Source organism: Apostichopus japonicus, chromosome 20, assembly GCF_037975245.1.
Source record: "Apostichopus japonicus isolate 1M-3 chromosome 20, ASM3797524v1, whole genome shotgun sequence".
In the NCBI taxonomy this organism is placed as follows: Eukaryota; Metazoa; Echinodermata; class Holothuroidea; order Aspidochirotida; family Stichopodidae; genus Apostichopus; species Apostichopus japonicus.
Genome location: NC_092580.1, coordinates 34,666,268 through 34,681,596, shown reverse-complemented (window position 1 = coordinate 34,681,596; position 15,329 = coordinate 34,666,268). Strand labels below are relative to the sequence as shown.

Sequence of the window (15,329 nt, the reverse complement as noted above, 5' to 3'; positions counted from 1 at the left end):
TATCTGAAATTGAATTTTGGATATCTGAAATTGAATTCGAGATATCCAAAATTCTATTTCAGATATCTGAAATTGAATTCGAGATATCCGAAATTGAATTCGAGATATCTGAAATTGAATTCGAGATATCTCGAATTCAATTTCAGATATCTGAAATTCCCTGGTATTTCGAGATATCTGAAATTGATTTTAAGATATATGCAATTATTTGTAGATATCTTAAATAAATTGGAGATATCTGTAATTTAATTTGAGATATCTGAAATTATTTCGAGATATCTGAAATTCCTTATTAAATGTTAAAACGGCTTTCCATACGCGCGCTACAATAATTCACCTTCGGATTTCTTTGGTAATATTCGATCTTGCTACTCAGTCGCTCAAGCCGAGGACTTGCTGAACCTTTCCGTAAAGTTATGCCGAAACACGGATTTCTGACGCCTAAGGCCATTGCAAATCGTATAAAGGCCAAAGGATTACAGAAATTGAGATGGTATTGTCAAATGTGTCAAAAACAATGCAGGGACGAGGTTTGTATGATATAATTATCAGCATAACTGTTAGGATACTACAACATAAACGTTAGATTGCACTTACTCATTTCATGATTGTAGTACGCTATGGCCTAGCTATAGCCTGCCTCGCCTAGTTCCACGACACCCATGACTATTCGTGGTAGCGATTTGGAATGTACTTCACAGAGATTGGAAATTGGTTGCTGTGTCACTTATCAGTAGCCTAATCAATATGTGTTTGTTTGTTCTCCAGTAACATTTCTAGTAATATGCCAGGCTTTGCCAGCCTAAGCCAGCTCCTCTCCACATCTCTTCATTCCAGAATGTAAAGTTTTGAGTTTTGTCATGATCATGATGCCATACTCATGTCAACAGTGCACACTGGGGCATAGCTGTCGAATACCCCGCGTTATTAAAACTTAACCAAAATAGGTGCTACGGGCTACGAGGTAAAAGTGGATAAGTGATAGATGCCGCTAACTTATTTATGGAAACATGTGTATACTTTACTATAAAGAATGACTTCGTAGCCCGTTGGCTCGTAGCCAATAAATTCTTCAAAATTTAGGGTTAGGGGTTAGGGTTAGGGTATCCTTAGCCCGTTGGATGTCGCCCCAGACCTTATGTTTTACTTTACTTTAAAAACATTTTTGTGTATACTTTACTATAAAGAATGACTTCATAGCCCGTTGGCTCGTAGCCACTAAATTCTTCAACCCCCATTCCACAACTTCTGACTTCGTAGCCTGTTGGTTCGTCGCCACTAAATACTTCAACCCCCATTCCACCACTTCTGACTTCGTAGCACGTTGGGTTTACTTAAAAACAAAGCTAGACCCAGTAGCCCGTTGGATGTCGCCCCAAATCCCCATGTTCCCGTTGGATGTCACCCCACATCTTCAGGCTTTACTTTCCTTTACAGAATGACTTCGTAGCCTGTTGGTTCGTCGGCAACAGAAACAAAAACGGACCACGTACCTCGTTGGATATCACCCGTTTTACAAGTATATGCATTGTACATTCGAAAAAAGGGAAAAAATGTCAAAGTCCAATAATCTTAACAATACTATAATAGCGCCATCTACTCAAGCACAATATAAGACTGCGTTGGACGTTGTTCGTCTCTGTCAAAACCACAATCTCGGATCCAGCGGGGTATTCTGCAGCTACTCCTCTCATGTGAAGGACCAAGACTTGGTTGAGCACAAAAATGATACCATTAGTAATCCACATTCTGCTGTAGATTAAAATGACAGATGGATCTGCTTTAGATGTAAAATATTTCATTCAATACTGCTTTTCCTTTCCAGAATGGATTTAAATGTCACTTAACCTCAGAGTCTCATCAGAGACAGTTACTACTGTTTGCTGAAAATGAGGACGAATTCCTTGATGCTTTCTCAGGGTGAGTAGCCCAGTGTAGCATTCTTTTATTGCATGAAACTACATTAGCCTTCCAATGCATTGGTGCATGCATCAAGAGCTCTAGCATACATAATACCAATACATTGATCTGATTTAAACATGCAGTTATCATTTGTGATAACTATTGGGTTAAAGGTAAGTGTTCATAAATTTGTAAGTACTTGTTAAGTCTTCTTCTGTAGGAACACTTACAGGCGGTGCCATTAACTTGTTTGTTGACTGTATGCAGGGACATACAGGGGTGGGGGATGTCACATGGTGGTTACATAAAATACATATTCCAACTAAAGGAATTACAGTTATATAGCTGCTCTCACTTTCTCTTCTGCTGGAACATTGAGAGAGAGACATTACCCGTAATGGTGCTGGGCATGGTGATTACGTTACATACATAGCCCAACTAAAGGAATTACAATTATATTACAGTTATGAATTGAATGCTAAATACATCTGCCGGCGCATGCATCCGATTGATGATATATAATAATCAAAACAATAACAAAGACCAGATAGCATGTTTTGAGTTGAAATTTCTCGATCCAGTTGAATGAACCAAACCTTTTGCAGAAAATGTGTATGATCATGATTGTGTGATTATTTACTACTCAATAATAATGAAAGATGGTTTAGGAATCGGTTAGTTCGCATGATGTTTGCATCTGCTTGTAAGGGAAGTATTGTTGCTAATGTTGTATTGTTGTTTGTTCTGTGCAATAATTATCAAGTCCTGATATTTATGATGAACTGTTTAATTATTAATGTTTTATACATTGCAGGAGTTTTCTGGATGATTTCATGGAGTTATTGAGGAGACGATTTGGTACTCGAAGAGTACACAGTAATGTGGTGTACAATGAGTATATATCAGATAGAGACCACACACATATGAACTCAACAAAATGGGAAACATTGACTGAATTTGTCAAATGGCTCGGAAGGGAAGGTAAAGAAAGCTTCCTTTTCAGCTGTAATAATTTCATAATTACCCCAGTATTCAATGTGTTTACCTTTAAAATATGTTAAACCTCAAGAATGGTCCTTTAATGCTAAATTAATAATGATGTCAGCTCCTCAGTGCAGGCCTAAATGTAAATGTCAACCCATTGTCTTATAAAGTCTAATAACTCATCCAAAAACATAGAACTACTTTATGTTAACAAGGGAGCATGTTTGGATACCATTGAATGCCACCTGTTTGACAATATTCAAACACATTAAAAGTTGTATAGAAATACAATCTGGACTCATAGAAGTGGGTTTTAACAGTTTATAAAATATGAAAATTGATTTTGTGCCTAAAACCCTCCTTGAAAGGGAAAGCAAATTTTAAGATTTAAAAATATACATAATACAGAGCAAGGAGAAAGAAAGAAATTATTCCAATTGGCCTCTCCATATCTTGTTCCATTGCTGAAGTATAACATTTATTGATGTTATTTGGATAGGTCATTACAATGAAACATAATGAAAGGGACCAAGTCAGATATGAGACACCTTGGGCAAAGGAAAAGGTCCTATCCATCTAGTGGGTTTATCTGTTTTCTGTTGCTTCCTTCCTCAGGTTACTGTACTGTAGATCAAACTGAGAAAGGCTGGTTCATGACATACATTGACAGGGATCCTGAAACCCTTAAGAGACAGGAGGAGCTAGCAAAGAGGAAAAAACTGGACCTTGATGATGAAGAAAGGATTCAGAAACACATTGAAAAGCAGGTAGAACGAGGCAGTACCACTGGGAATGAAGAGGTTAGTTTTTATTTACCTGCAAAATAGTGTATATAAATAGCTTAAAATGATTCAACAACTCACCTCCTTCTCTCTAAGATAAATAAGAAGTAAGCTTTTGACATATTAGGTACACCCTTTTCATATTCTGATAACTTTGATAAGTTGCCGTTACAGTTAAAGTCATACAGTCTAGTTAACTTGTGCAGACATGATAGTATATATGTATCTCCATGTGTGTGTATGACCCCTTATGGTATCCATGGCCGTTACAGTTAAAGTCATAGTCTAGTTAACTTGTGCAGACATGATAGTATATGTATCTCTATGTGTGTGTATGACCCCTTATGGTATTCACGGCCGTTACAGTTAAAGTCATACAGTCTAGTTAACTTGTGCAGACATGATAGTATATATGTATCTCCATGTGTGTGTATGACCCCTTATGGTATCCATGGCCGTTACAGTAAAGTCATACAGTCTAGTTAACTTGTGCAGACATGATAGTATATATGTATCTCCATATGTGTGTATGACCCCTTATGGTATCCATGGCCGTTACAGTTAAAGCCATACAGTCTAATTAACTTGTGCAGACATAGTATATATGTATCTCCATGTGTGTGTATGACCCCTTATGGTATTCATGGCCGTTACAGTTAAAGTCATACAGTCTAGTTAACTTGTGCAGACATGATAGTATATGTATCTCTATGTGTGTGTATGACCCCTTATGGTATCCATGGCCGTTACAGTAAAGTCATACAGTCTAGTTAACTTGTGCAGACATGATAGTATATATGTATCTCCATATGTGTGTATGACCCCTCATGGTATCCATGGCCGTTACAGTTAAAGTCATACAGTCTAGTTAACTTGTGCAGACATAGTATATATGTATCTCCATGTGTGTGTATGACCCCTCATGGTATCCATGGCCGTTACAGTTAAAGTCATACAGTCTAGTTAACTTGTGCAGACATGATAGTATATGTATCTCTCTGTGTGTGTATGACCCCTTATGGTATCCATTGCCGTTACAGTTAAAGTCATACAGTCTAGTTAACTTGTGCAGACATGATAGTATATGTATCTCTATGTGTGTGTATGACCCCTTATGGTATCCATGGTGTCTCAAAAAATGCAACTTTTACTGATCTGACTGATGGCATTGATGGATGCCACTTACTGAGAATAAGGATTGCCATGCTTTGATGTAGGTGAAAGGTCATTTGACATCAGCAGAGGTCAAACTGTAGTAGACAGATCCTGAATTTGTAACACCAGGGCCTGACATGTGGTCTCATTTATGACCATGCATTCTGTTGACTATCTGCAGGCCAGACCCCAGTTCACTGAATTGCAAAGAGATGATGAATCACAGAAAATAACACTCAACTTACTGCAGCCTTCAGTGGCAACCTCAACCAAGAAAAGTGATACCACCAGTAAAAGGTACTGTCTGGGTTTTAACTTATTTGAGTGCAGTGTGTCTGCTGCTTAAAGCAGCATTTTGCGTTTTGTCGCCGTTTTCCACAAGTTTTTAACATATATCAATCACAAAACAGCAAACTTAGATATTCGTCAAGTTTTTTCCCTGCCAAAAGTGTAATTGGCGAGTACTGAAGGACATTTGCAGGTAATGAGAAAGTGTCCACCGACAAATTACACATTTAATAATAATCGCATACAGGTCCCCCAACCCACTAGTTTGAATTCAACCAATCAGAGATGCAGGTCAAGTTATGAGCCGTTGCTAAAAATAGATTCAAAACGTCGAGTTGGTAACTTGGTACAACCAGCGAGCTGGACTCTAACAGCTCCCTGGTACAACTGCCATAGACAATGTACACAAATCAAGCATGGTGTTGTATTACATATTGGCCAATGATGTTTGTAGCTTTTAAATATTCATATTATGGGCAAGGTTTATTTGGATCCCAAAGGAAAATATCTTTGAGAAAAACAAAGTTGAATTTGAAATGTGTAAATTTTTCGACTTTTATGCCACCATTTGAAGTAAGATTTGAATAGATAAGCTGGTTATGTATGTCGTTATGGTATCGTGGAAACAGTGAGGTTGAGAAAAACCATAGAAAAGGACACAAAATGCTGCTATAAGATGTATTGAAGTGTTCATAAAATCAATCAGATTAATCCAACATATGTTGTGATAATACCTTTGTTTCCAAGAAAACTTGTTGATTAACCGCGGAATTACAGTAGTCCAAGTGATCTGTTACAACATAGCCCATGCTTGGATTAGCAGAGTTTCAAGAATTAGGAGTTGAAAGTGACAATTTGCCTTGAATTTTGTTTTCCTTATTGCTATTATTATTATTATTATGATTATTATTGTTATTATTATTTTTGGTCATAGTGAATTACTATCATCCAATGCTCTTAAAGATACTGGTAAATCAAGAAGTGCTATCAAAGAGCAGAAAAAAGTCAAACAGAAAAGAAAAACAGCCATGGAAGAAATTATGGAGGTAAGTCAATCAGTAGGAAAGTTAAATAAGTACTAAAGAAAGTGTGATGTCCGGGCACGGAGCTGAAAAGCCGGCTAAAATTAGACGAAGACGAAAATCCGCAACACAAAAACACACCGACGAAAGTCCGTAGTAAAGTAATAACACAACTTGTATTTACAGAGATATTTACACCATTCCTCACAAAAAACACGAAAAAACAAGGAAACAAAATAACTGTTGAATGATACACTCTAAACGCTATAGAATGGTTATATACTCGAAACGTACTCGTATAAACGTACTCGTAGGTCACAAATGGTGATAATTAAGCTCGTAAATACCGTGTTGGCTTGTAGGCTTTCAACACCCGAAAACATAAAAATAACTTTTCTATGGAAGGCCGAATAAGCAACTCTGCCACTACAGAAAGGCTGTTGTTTCTCATTGTTTAAATTTGAATTGTTAGCATTAAATCATTGAGTACTGTAGCAATGTAGAGTGTGGCAGCTGTTATTAGAGTGGGCAGTTTTGAGTCTGATCTTATGTAGATGTGTCGTGATCTTTATGAATTAATCATATGACCACTATATATCAGACGTTGAAATATATTTGAAACAAACTTGGTAGCCATGAACATGATTTAGTAAACAATTGGAAAAAAAGGTTCTTTATAATAACAGAAAGTGCCTTTTTTACTGGCCCAGTCAATGGAATTTTGTGATTTCTGAGAATACCAAACTGATATTGAAACATCAGTATCAGACATCATAAGGTACAGTTTGTATTTCAATGATTTATCAACATTGTTTATACCTGGGTTATGAGGGTCAGAAAGAATTATTAGTTTGAGCAGAGGACCAGAGAGAACCAAAATCCACCCACATTGAGCAATGCTATGGGGTGCTCAAGCTAATTACCTCAAAATCCCAAACACCTAGTAAAGATTGTATGACGATTCTTGTTCGCGCCTTGATTGAAACTTTTCAAATTGGATTGTACATTCAGGCCATATTTTGAGAACCCCTGGTTTATCTTATGTGCCTTGTGGTAGTTAAGGTAAATATATTGTGAAAAGTTGTCACATAAATGTGCAATATGTTATATTGTTCAGTTCAATAATCTTAGTGTCTCCTTCATTTTCTGTCAAAATGCATGAAACCATTCTGCCATATACTACTTGCCCTTGGTCCCACTTGGATGAGCTAATCCCTTGATCAAAGCACTATATTCAGACATTGCATAACAACATTTCCAATACAACAGAGAACCTTTGAAACATTTAGGGCAAGTGAAAGTAACTGTAGTGACTATTGATTGTCTTGTCTTTCTGGCTGTGTCTGAACCAATTCCTCCTTTGTTGTTAAAGCAAAGCTAGAGATAACAGTGGGAGGCATGACATATTTTAGAACCACAGCAGGTTCAGTTCATTCCTACATTTGTATCCCTATACAGGGATGCCAGAATTCCGGCAATAGCCGGAATTCCGGTTTTTGCCAGATATTGAAATTTGGTTCCGGCTCCACATGATCTTTGAAACAGGCATGAGCTTTTTCTGTGAATTCCCGTGAATGTCTAACTATTATCCTAACACACTGTAGCATACGCAAGTTGGAGCCTATACCGCAATTTTTTCTCTGGATTTTCATAAAGTTCCCAACATTATTGCAATGATATTTTCTTAAGTTTCCCATGATTTTCAAGTATTTTAGTATCATTAGAGTAGGGACAAATATTAAAATTTTGGCTGCCCTTGGAAGTGACTCGAAAACGGAGATAATTCCGGAAATTTCCTCTCGGACTAGGCCCTACATACGAAGATAGATGTCCCCGGAAAAATTCCTAAAGTTCATTTCCTGGTCTGGCAATTCAGAATGAGACTTCTGCGGTACTTAGGCATATTTCACCTTTACCGAAAGTGATATTTAAGCTGAAAGAATCGAACACATGACCATTATCCAGTTATGTGTGTTTTAATCTTATGGTGTTGTTTCTCATTTTCTTATTGTATATTTTATAGTATTTTATTGGAAGTGTAAATTTCCAAACATGATATATCAAAATAAAGTTCAGATAAGAATAAAATCCAGATGCAACACATAAGGCCTGGGAAGTTCCATTTCCGGTGATCTAGGAGGGATAGTTTGCCAAAATATTCTTGTAACACTAAGCGCCAACCAGGGTGGTGCTCCGCTTAGATAGTCTTTTGGACGTCCAAGTCCTCACAACTTTCAGGCCCTAGGGGCAAACCCTGCTGGCATCCCTGTCCTATATCAGTACTAGTCCTGCATAAGACTTATGGAGACTAAACCAACCTCAACGATTATGGGTATGCTGCAAGCAATGCAAGTGCAACCCAAGAGTTATGAAGAAAGCATGTGTGTGAAGTCTGTTACATTGAACTGCTGTGTGTATACAACATACAATCATACAGGCACATTAATATAAATTAATATTAAAGAGGAAGGTTGAAGAGAAATGAATATTTAAATGCATTTGGTCAAATTTATGCAAGCTGTGCTGTCTTTATTTACCACTCTCATTAGGGAGAGTAAAATGCTCTATAGAAGAGCTAAGAGACCATCAAGTTTGCCTTTCTTAATTCTCTTTAGGAAGAAGCCAGGAAGAAGGCCAAATTAGAGACAAGAAAAGACAATTGGCTGATGGATGGAATAGTTGTTAAAGTAATTACCAAGAGACTAGGAGAGAAATTCTATAAGAAGAAAGGGTTTGTTCTGGTGAGTACATTGATTGTAATATGGTCTCATGATAACCACAGAATTAGCTTTAACTCCATCTGTCATTTGAAAGTTAAGCTCAAAAAGTATCTTTCCTCTGGTATTTGCAAATCACATCAATTACAAGACTGTTGAAGTGGTATCAAGTGTGTTTTGATTGTGGATAAAAGCTTGAGAGAGTACAGATGTTTGGCCTGCAAAGAGAGTGGATAAATGCTTGAGATAGTACAGATGTTTGGCCTTCAAAGGGAGTGGATAAATGCTTGAGATAGTACAGATGTTTGGCCTTCAAAGGGAGTGGATAAAAGCTTGAGAGAGTACAGATGTTTGGCCTTCAAAGGGAGTGGATAAATGCTTGAGAGAATACAAATGTTTGGCCTGCAAAGAGAGTGGATAAATGCTTGAGATAGTACAGATGTTTGGCCTGCAAAGAGAGTGGATAAATGCTTGAGAGAGTACAGATGTTTGGCCTTCAAAGGGAGTGGATAAATGCTTGAGACTGTACAGATGTTTGGCCTGCAAAGAGAGTGGATAAATGCTTGAGAGAGTACAGATGTTTGGCCTGCAAAGAGAGTGGATAAATGCTTGAGAGAGTACAGATGTTTGGCCTTCAAAGGGAGGGGATAAATGCTTGAGAGAGTACAGATGTTTGGCCTTCAAAGGGAGTGGATAAATGCTTGAGAGAATACAAATGTTTGGCCTGCAAAGAGAGTGGATAAATGCTTGAGACTGTACAGATGTTTGGCCTTCAAAGGGAGTGGATAAATGCTTGAGACTGTACAGATGTTTGACCTGCAAAGAGAGTGGATAAATGCTTGAGAGAGTACAGATGTTTGGCCTTCAAAGGGAGGGGATAAATGCTTGAGACTGTACAGATGTTTGGCCTTCAAAGGGAGTGGATAAATGCTTGAGAGAATACAAATGTTTGGCCTGCAAAGAGAGTGGATAAATGCTTGAGAGAGTACAAATGTTTGACCTGCAAATAGAGTGGATGATAACTTGAGAGAGTACAGATGTTTGGCCTTCAAAGGGAGTTGATAAATGCTTGAGAGAGTACAGATGTTTGGCCTTCAAAGGGAGTGGATAAATGCTTGAGAGAGTACAGTTGTTTGGCCTGCAAAGGGAGTGGATAAATGCTTGAGAGAGTACAGATGTTTGGCCTTCAAAGGGAGTGGATAAATGCTTGTGAGAGGACAGATGTTTGGCCTGCAAATAGAGTGGATGATAACTTGAGAGAGTACAGATGTTCGGCCTGCAAAGAGAGTTACCAGTTCTGTCCTCTTTCACCTGATCCATCCAATCTTGTTGTAATGGTTATCCCGGTTAAATTAATTTTTGGGCTAACCCTGTTGCTTTGAGAAGCCAGTAAGGTTAAACACAGTTTTAGTGGAAAACAACATGGGAATGATTCCAGCAGAAATACATATCTTAACAATATTCTTTTCTGTGTGCAGCTACCCTCACTATTGTAAACATTATTATATGTGAATACATTGATGTTCAGTGAGTGAGGTATATTCAGATATTGAAGATAGGTGGGGAAAAAATCATGTTAGAATTCTTTGATAATATTATGAATTTAATGTGGCCTCCAATTTACTTTCCTTGAATATGTGTATTTGAGAGAAATTGAGTGGAGAAATGTTGACGTTACTTATTGAGTAATTTTCAATGTTTATTCAAACAGAAGTTGAATGGTTTGTACACAGCTGTGATACAGATGATAGACACTGGTGTGAAGATTAAAGTTGATCAAATCCATGTTGAAAGCGTCATTCCAGCAGTCGGTAAATCAATAGATTATTCCTTTTGTTTTTCAGTTTGTTTAAATTTATCCTAATTGGCCAGGAAATGCTAGCTCAGACTTTCGATAATAGCATGGAATGAATCCTACGAGAAAAAAAATCAAAGGTTAGCAAAGATTATCCAGTGAAACTTGGACCTTACTCTATAGATTCATGCAGTTATCCACAAGGTAGAAAATATGTTTCAATGACATTGGTTAAGTTTGAAATAAAGCTGAGTGAGTGAATTAAAGTGACATGAAACACAGTCAACATCATGATACATACTGAGTGGGAATGAAGCCCCACCTCTAAAGTCCCCCACCTCCGAAGTACCTCCACCTCTATGGAAAATCCCCACCTCTAAAGTAGCCTCCACCTCTAAAGTAGCCCCCACCTCTAAAGTAAGTACTCCCACCTCTATGGTAAATCCTCATCCATAAAGTACCCCCACCTCTATGGTAAATCCCCAGCCATAAAGTACCCCCACCTCTATGGTAAATCCCCAGCCATAAAGTACCCCCACCTCTATGGTAAATCTCCATCCTTAAAGTAAGCAGCTAACCAAGAAAGAATGTAATGAGGGACTGTTGTCAGTTTTCAGAGATTGTGTAGTTGTCTTCACTTTCGTTGTTTGTGTCATAGGTCGCCAGCTACTGTTTGTGAATGGTCCATATCGCTGTGAAAGAGGACAGTTAGAGAAACTAGATGAAGACAGTTCTTCTCTTCATGTACTTGTTCAATCTGTAAGTATTAATGTCAACCTTCTTGAGTTTAGGTTAAGTGTCTATTGCAAGTGAATTTGGATACTGCACTGAGCAGTCATGGTGACATTACAATCCTAGTGTAGAGTATCAGTACAGCGAACTTGTTTGGTTTTCATGTCCAGGCTGTCTCATCTCATCAATTCAGGAATTCATTCTATAAGAGAAAATGACTATGATCCTTATATTGAATATTCAGCTGCTCTGCGCAATTTCATCGAAGTTTCATTTATTTACGACCAATTTTTCTGGGTCTAGGAACCAAAAATTCACTTGTCTTTTGCAAAGCATTAGTGGAATTTTCTGAATATCAGGTATATCATTTCCTATAACTGAGTTGTTAACCCTTCATAGAGAACATTGTGCTTTTTGTTCTACTGAGATCACAAATTATTCTGGAAGTTTATGATCATGAAAGTTATGATGGTTCGATGAGTAGTTAGTCCAAATGTAAACTACAGGTCCAGTTTTAACATAGATTGTTGACAAATTTAGTTCTAAGTTTCTAAATTTTTTAGATATTTTAAAGTTGCCATACTCAGTTTGAGCTATGTTCTTGATGCTCTCAGGGCTGTATGAGATGGGTGTATCTCTTGAGTAGGATACACTATCTGACCCCTTCCCAATCCATTCCTCTCAAACGAAAACTAGGAATTTTGAAGTCAGAATTCTACATGTATATGCTAACAAAGCAGAGGGGCTATATTTTTGCAAGCCCTGTATTCAATCTTGTATTATAGTCAAATAATTGGGGATGGAGATGTGGGGGGGGGAATTGAGGTGGAAAATAGGTTAGAGCATGACCTGTTATTCTGTGAAATCCCATGAATATACAGTAGTATTGAATTTAGAAATTCTGCTCAGAAGAATACCCTCCGCCTTGTCCAAGCCTCCCCCTCCCCTATTCTCTTCTTTCTTTGCTTTGCATCATTAAGTCTGATAGTTCAATACTACTTGACAAGATGTCACATTGAATTGCCTTCCTTTTCTCAAAAGGGACCAAGTAAAGGTAAAGTTGTCAAAGGAGTCCAGTATGAAGATGTGAGCAAGATATTCAAGTCACCTTCTGGATCAGAGAGATGACATCACAAAATGAGATGACATCACAAAATGAGATGACATCACAAAATGAGATGACATCACAAAATGTGCGGACATGTTATAACATTGACACAACTGAGAAGAAAGATTGAGCTATCTGGTCTGATTCAGATTACAAGGGTTATTGCAGTGATCATATTTGGTTGCATTCCTGGTCTGATTGTGTTAAAGAGCTTGTTCTATGAGCTTTGCAAGTGTTGTAGAATCTTGCTTATTACAGAAATTTGAGTTATTTTCTGATGTAAAACAACTATCTTACATCGCCTGGCAGGTTCACCAACAGGTAGTATCATTGGTGATGTTATTCAATTGTATCCAATAGTAGTAATGTTAAGAGTGCTTGGGTTGTATTAAACACAACTTGATTATTAACAATGGTTGAATGTAAACAATCTGGATGTTCTCTCAAGTTAGATGAAATCTAAATTATCAAATTAAAAGAAATATTACTAAGTAGGGGCAAACTGCTATAAATTCATAAAAAGAACATGTGTCTTTGTAAAATGTTGATACAAATCAGGAAGTGTGAGGTCAGAAGTGTCACATTATTTTATAATTCCACTTCGTGTAGGTTCAACCTGAGATTTATGAAGGAATAATTAGATTAAGTTACATTTTTTGTAGCATTTTTGAAGTTGAGGAGTTGAAATGAATTGATTCCAAGTTTCTGTGTACAAGAAATGGGACAGCTTTACTTTAATGTGCCACTTTGGCAGTACCACACAATTCATATTTCTCCCTGTATGCTCAACAGTATAACTTTCTGTTGAAAAGTTTTGACCATTCACAAGCTAGGAATTTAAATCATTGGACTCATTGTGTGAGATCTTTGTATTTTATAACAACTTTACAAAATATCTTCTTTTGGCTTTAAAACATTTCTTCATTTTTTTTTCATTTTATTTAGCACACATTTCATTCTGCTTGAGGTGAGATCCAAGCGAAGTTGTCATAATAGAACTTGGTGCATGAATTTCATTGAACTGAAAATTTATGTGATATCCAGATATTGTTACTTGTAATTCTTTATGTTTTAAGAGGTTATAGTGTTGCAATACATCCAGATTGGGATTGTCTCATCTTTTGCAACGATAATATATTGCCTAGCAGTCAAACTCATATATCCCAATTTTGAAAGGTTTCTGTCATTTTCACAAGTATCACTGTTTTTACGATATGCTAAGAAAAAAATAATAATAGTACACATGTAGTAGCGGACACTATATGTGAACATTTTGTTAGCTTGATATTGTTTTCAACACACAAACATGATTGATGGCTGGTTATAATAGTCCCACAAGCTTGGCAAGAAAAGCTGTTAAACATGGACTACATAGTTGCAACAAATTCTAACATTGACGATGTTGCTTTTTTGCGATAAATGTACTTTGGTAATATTAGGTATGACATCATGAACACTGTATGGTCAGTACCAACGCGATGTTCCACTTTTCAACCACGGAAATATGGTAACCTGTGCAGCTATGATGTTGGGCCAGAGGTTGAGTGCGAGGTGAGGGTAGGGACAAGATGACTGATTAAAACACTTATACAGTTAAACGAGTCCTTAGATATAGCTAACCATTAAGAGGGAGGAATGCAAGGATGTGTGAACAATACTTCTTTTCCTCTGGTATTTATGCTTTACTTTATCTTGTTTATGTCTACAGTAACATATAAGTTCTTTTAATTTGTGTGCACTCTGTTAAGTTCAAGTACATCACAGAGGAAGCACATATACTGACTACTGTGGCATTGATTTTGTGAATTCTAAGGTCAGTTTTCTACAAAGATCTGTTTTGTACATGTATATCACTATTGTCATTTTAAGAAACATTTTATAAATATTAATACATCTGCTTAAGAACAACTGCTATTGTTTTTTATGATTGATTTGCTTGTGACTCATATGTTTTTCTGATAAATGACCAGATGTAAAGAAGGAATTCATTAGATGTGTGTGGTGACGGGGGGGGGGGGATCTTCCATCAATGGCAGACCCAGGAGGCAGTTCAGTTATTGGCTGACAGAGCAATATCAAAATAGTTATTTTATCAGAGGCAATCATATGGGGAATGGGGGGGGGGGAGGGGAAGATGGTGGCATGAACAAAGAGAAGCAGTGGGGTGTGACTTTGATTTAAGGAGGTAAACTGCAAAATTAGTTGGAACATCCCAAAAAGGGCAGTATCTGTATCACAATCACTATTAACCGTAGGTCAAAAGAGGAAGGAGAAAAAGAACTGTTTAATATTACAAAAAAAGATAAATGGATTACTTTAACTTAGGGGAGATTTCTAATTCATGAAAAGGGTCATGTTTCAGGTTTTCTAAACAAATAGAGGACATGGGATGTACTCATGCATAATGTAGCCCCATTGGAGAACTGTAGGCTACAGGAGAAATGCAACAGTCTGCAAGCTATAACAGTAACATACAAAAACCAATGGAGAAAGGAATGAAAAGGAGAAAAGTAAATTGGTTGTTGAAGTTGTGTCATGCAGAAGTGCTCTTTTTGAGTGCAAGTAGAGGATTGATTTTTCATTTCATTATTAACATTAAGTACTGGCCCGGCGACCTAAATGCTTGCTGCTGTAAAACGATGCTGTACCCCTAGACTTTCCAATCACTCATCAGGCAAATCAAAATATAAGACTGATCAAAGGACTGAACATTTAAAAGTGTGACCATGCCAAACTGTTTCCCTGCCCCTTCCTCCAATCCAACTATCTGTCCTTACAAATAATTATTCCAGGCCTACCATTGCACTAATGCAGTGTAACATGACCCTTCAAAGCACTGTGATA

The 15,329-nt window shown here is 37.2% G+C and overlaps 1 protein-coding gene across 1 annotated transcript; it reads left to right on the top strand.

Moving 5' to 3' along the window:
* The first annotated feature begins 328 nt into the window (after window positions 1-328).
* Window positions 329-14,393, top strand: LOC139961502 (DNA/RNA-binding protein KIN17-like). Its single transcript, XM_071960704.1, has 10 exons — window positions 329-530; window positions 1,826-1,920; window positions 2,717-2,883; window positions 3,502-3,686; window positions 5,005-5,120; window positions 6,046-6,157; window positions 8,749-8,874; window positions 10,562-10,661; window positions 11,304-11,404; window positions 12,419-14,393. The coding sequence occupies exons 1-10, from the start codon at window positions 417-419 to the stop codon at window positions 12,503-12,505; spliced, it is 1,203 nt and encodes a 400-aa protein (XP_071816805.1). The 5' UTR covers window positions 329-416; the 3' UTR covers window positions 12,506-14,393.
* The last annotated feature ends 936 nt before the right edge of the window (window positions 14,394-15,329 follow it).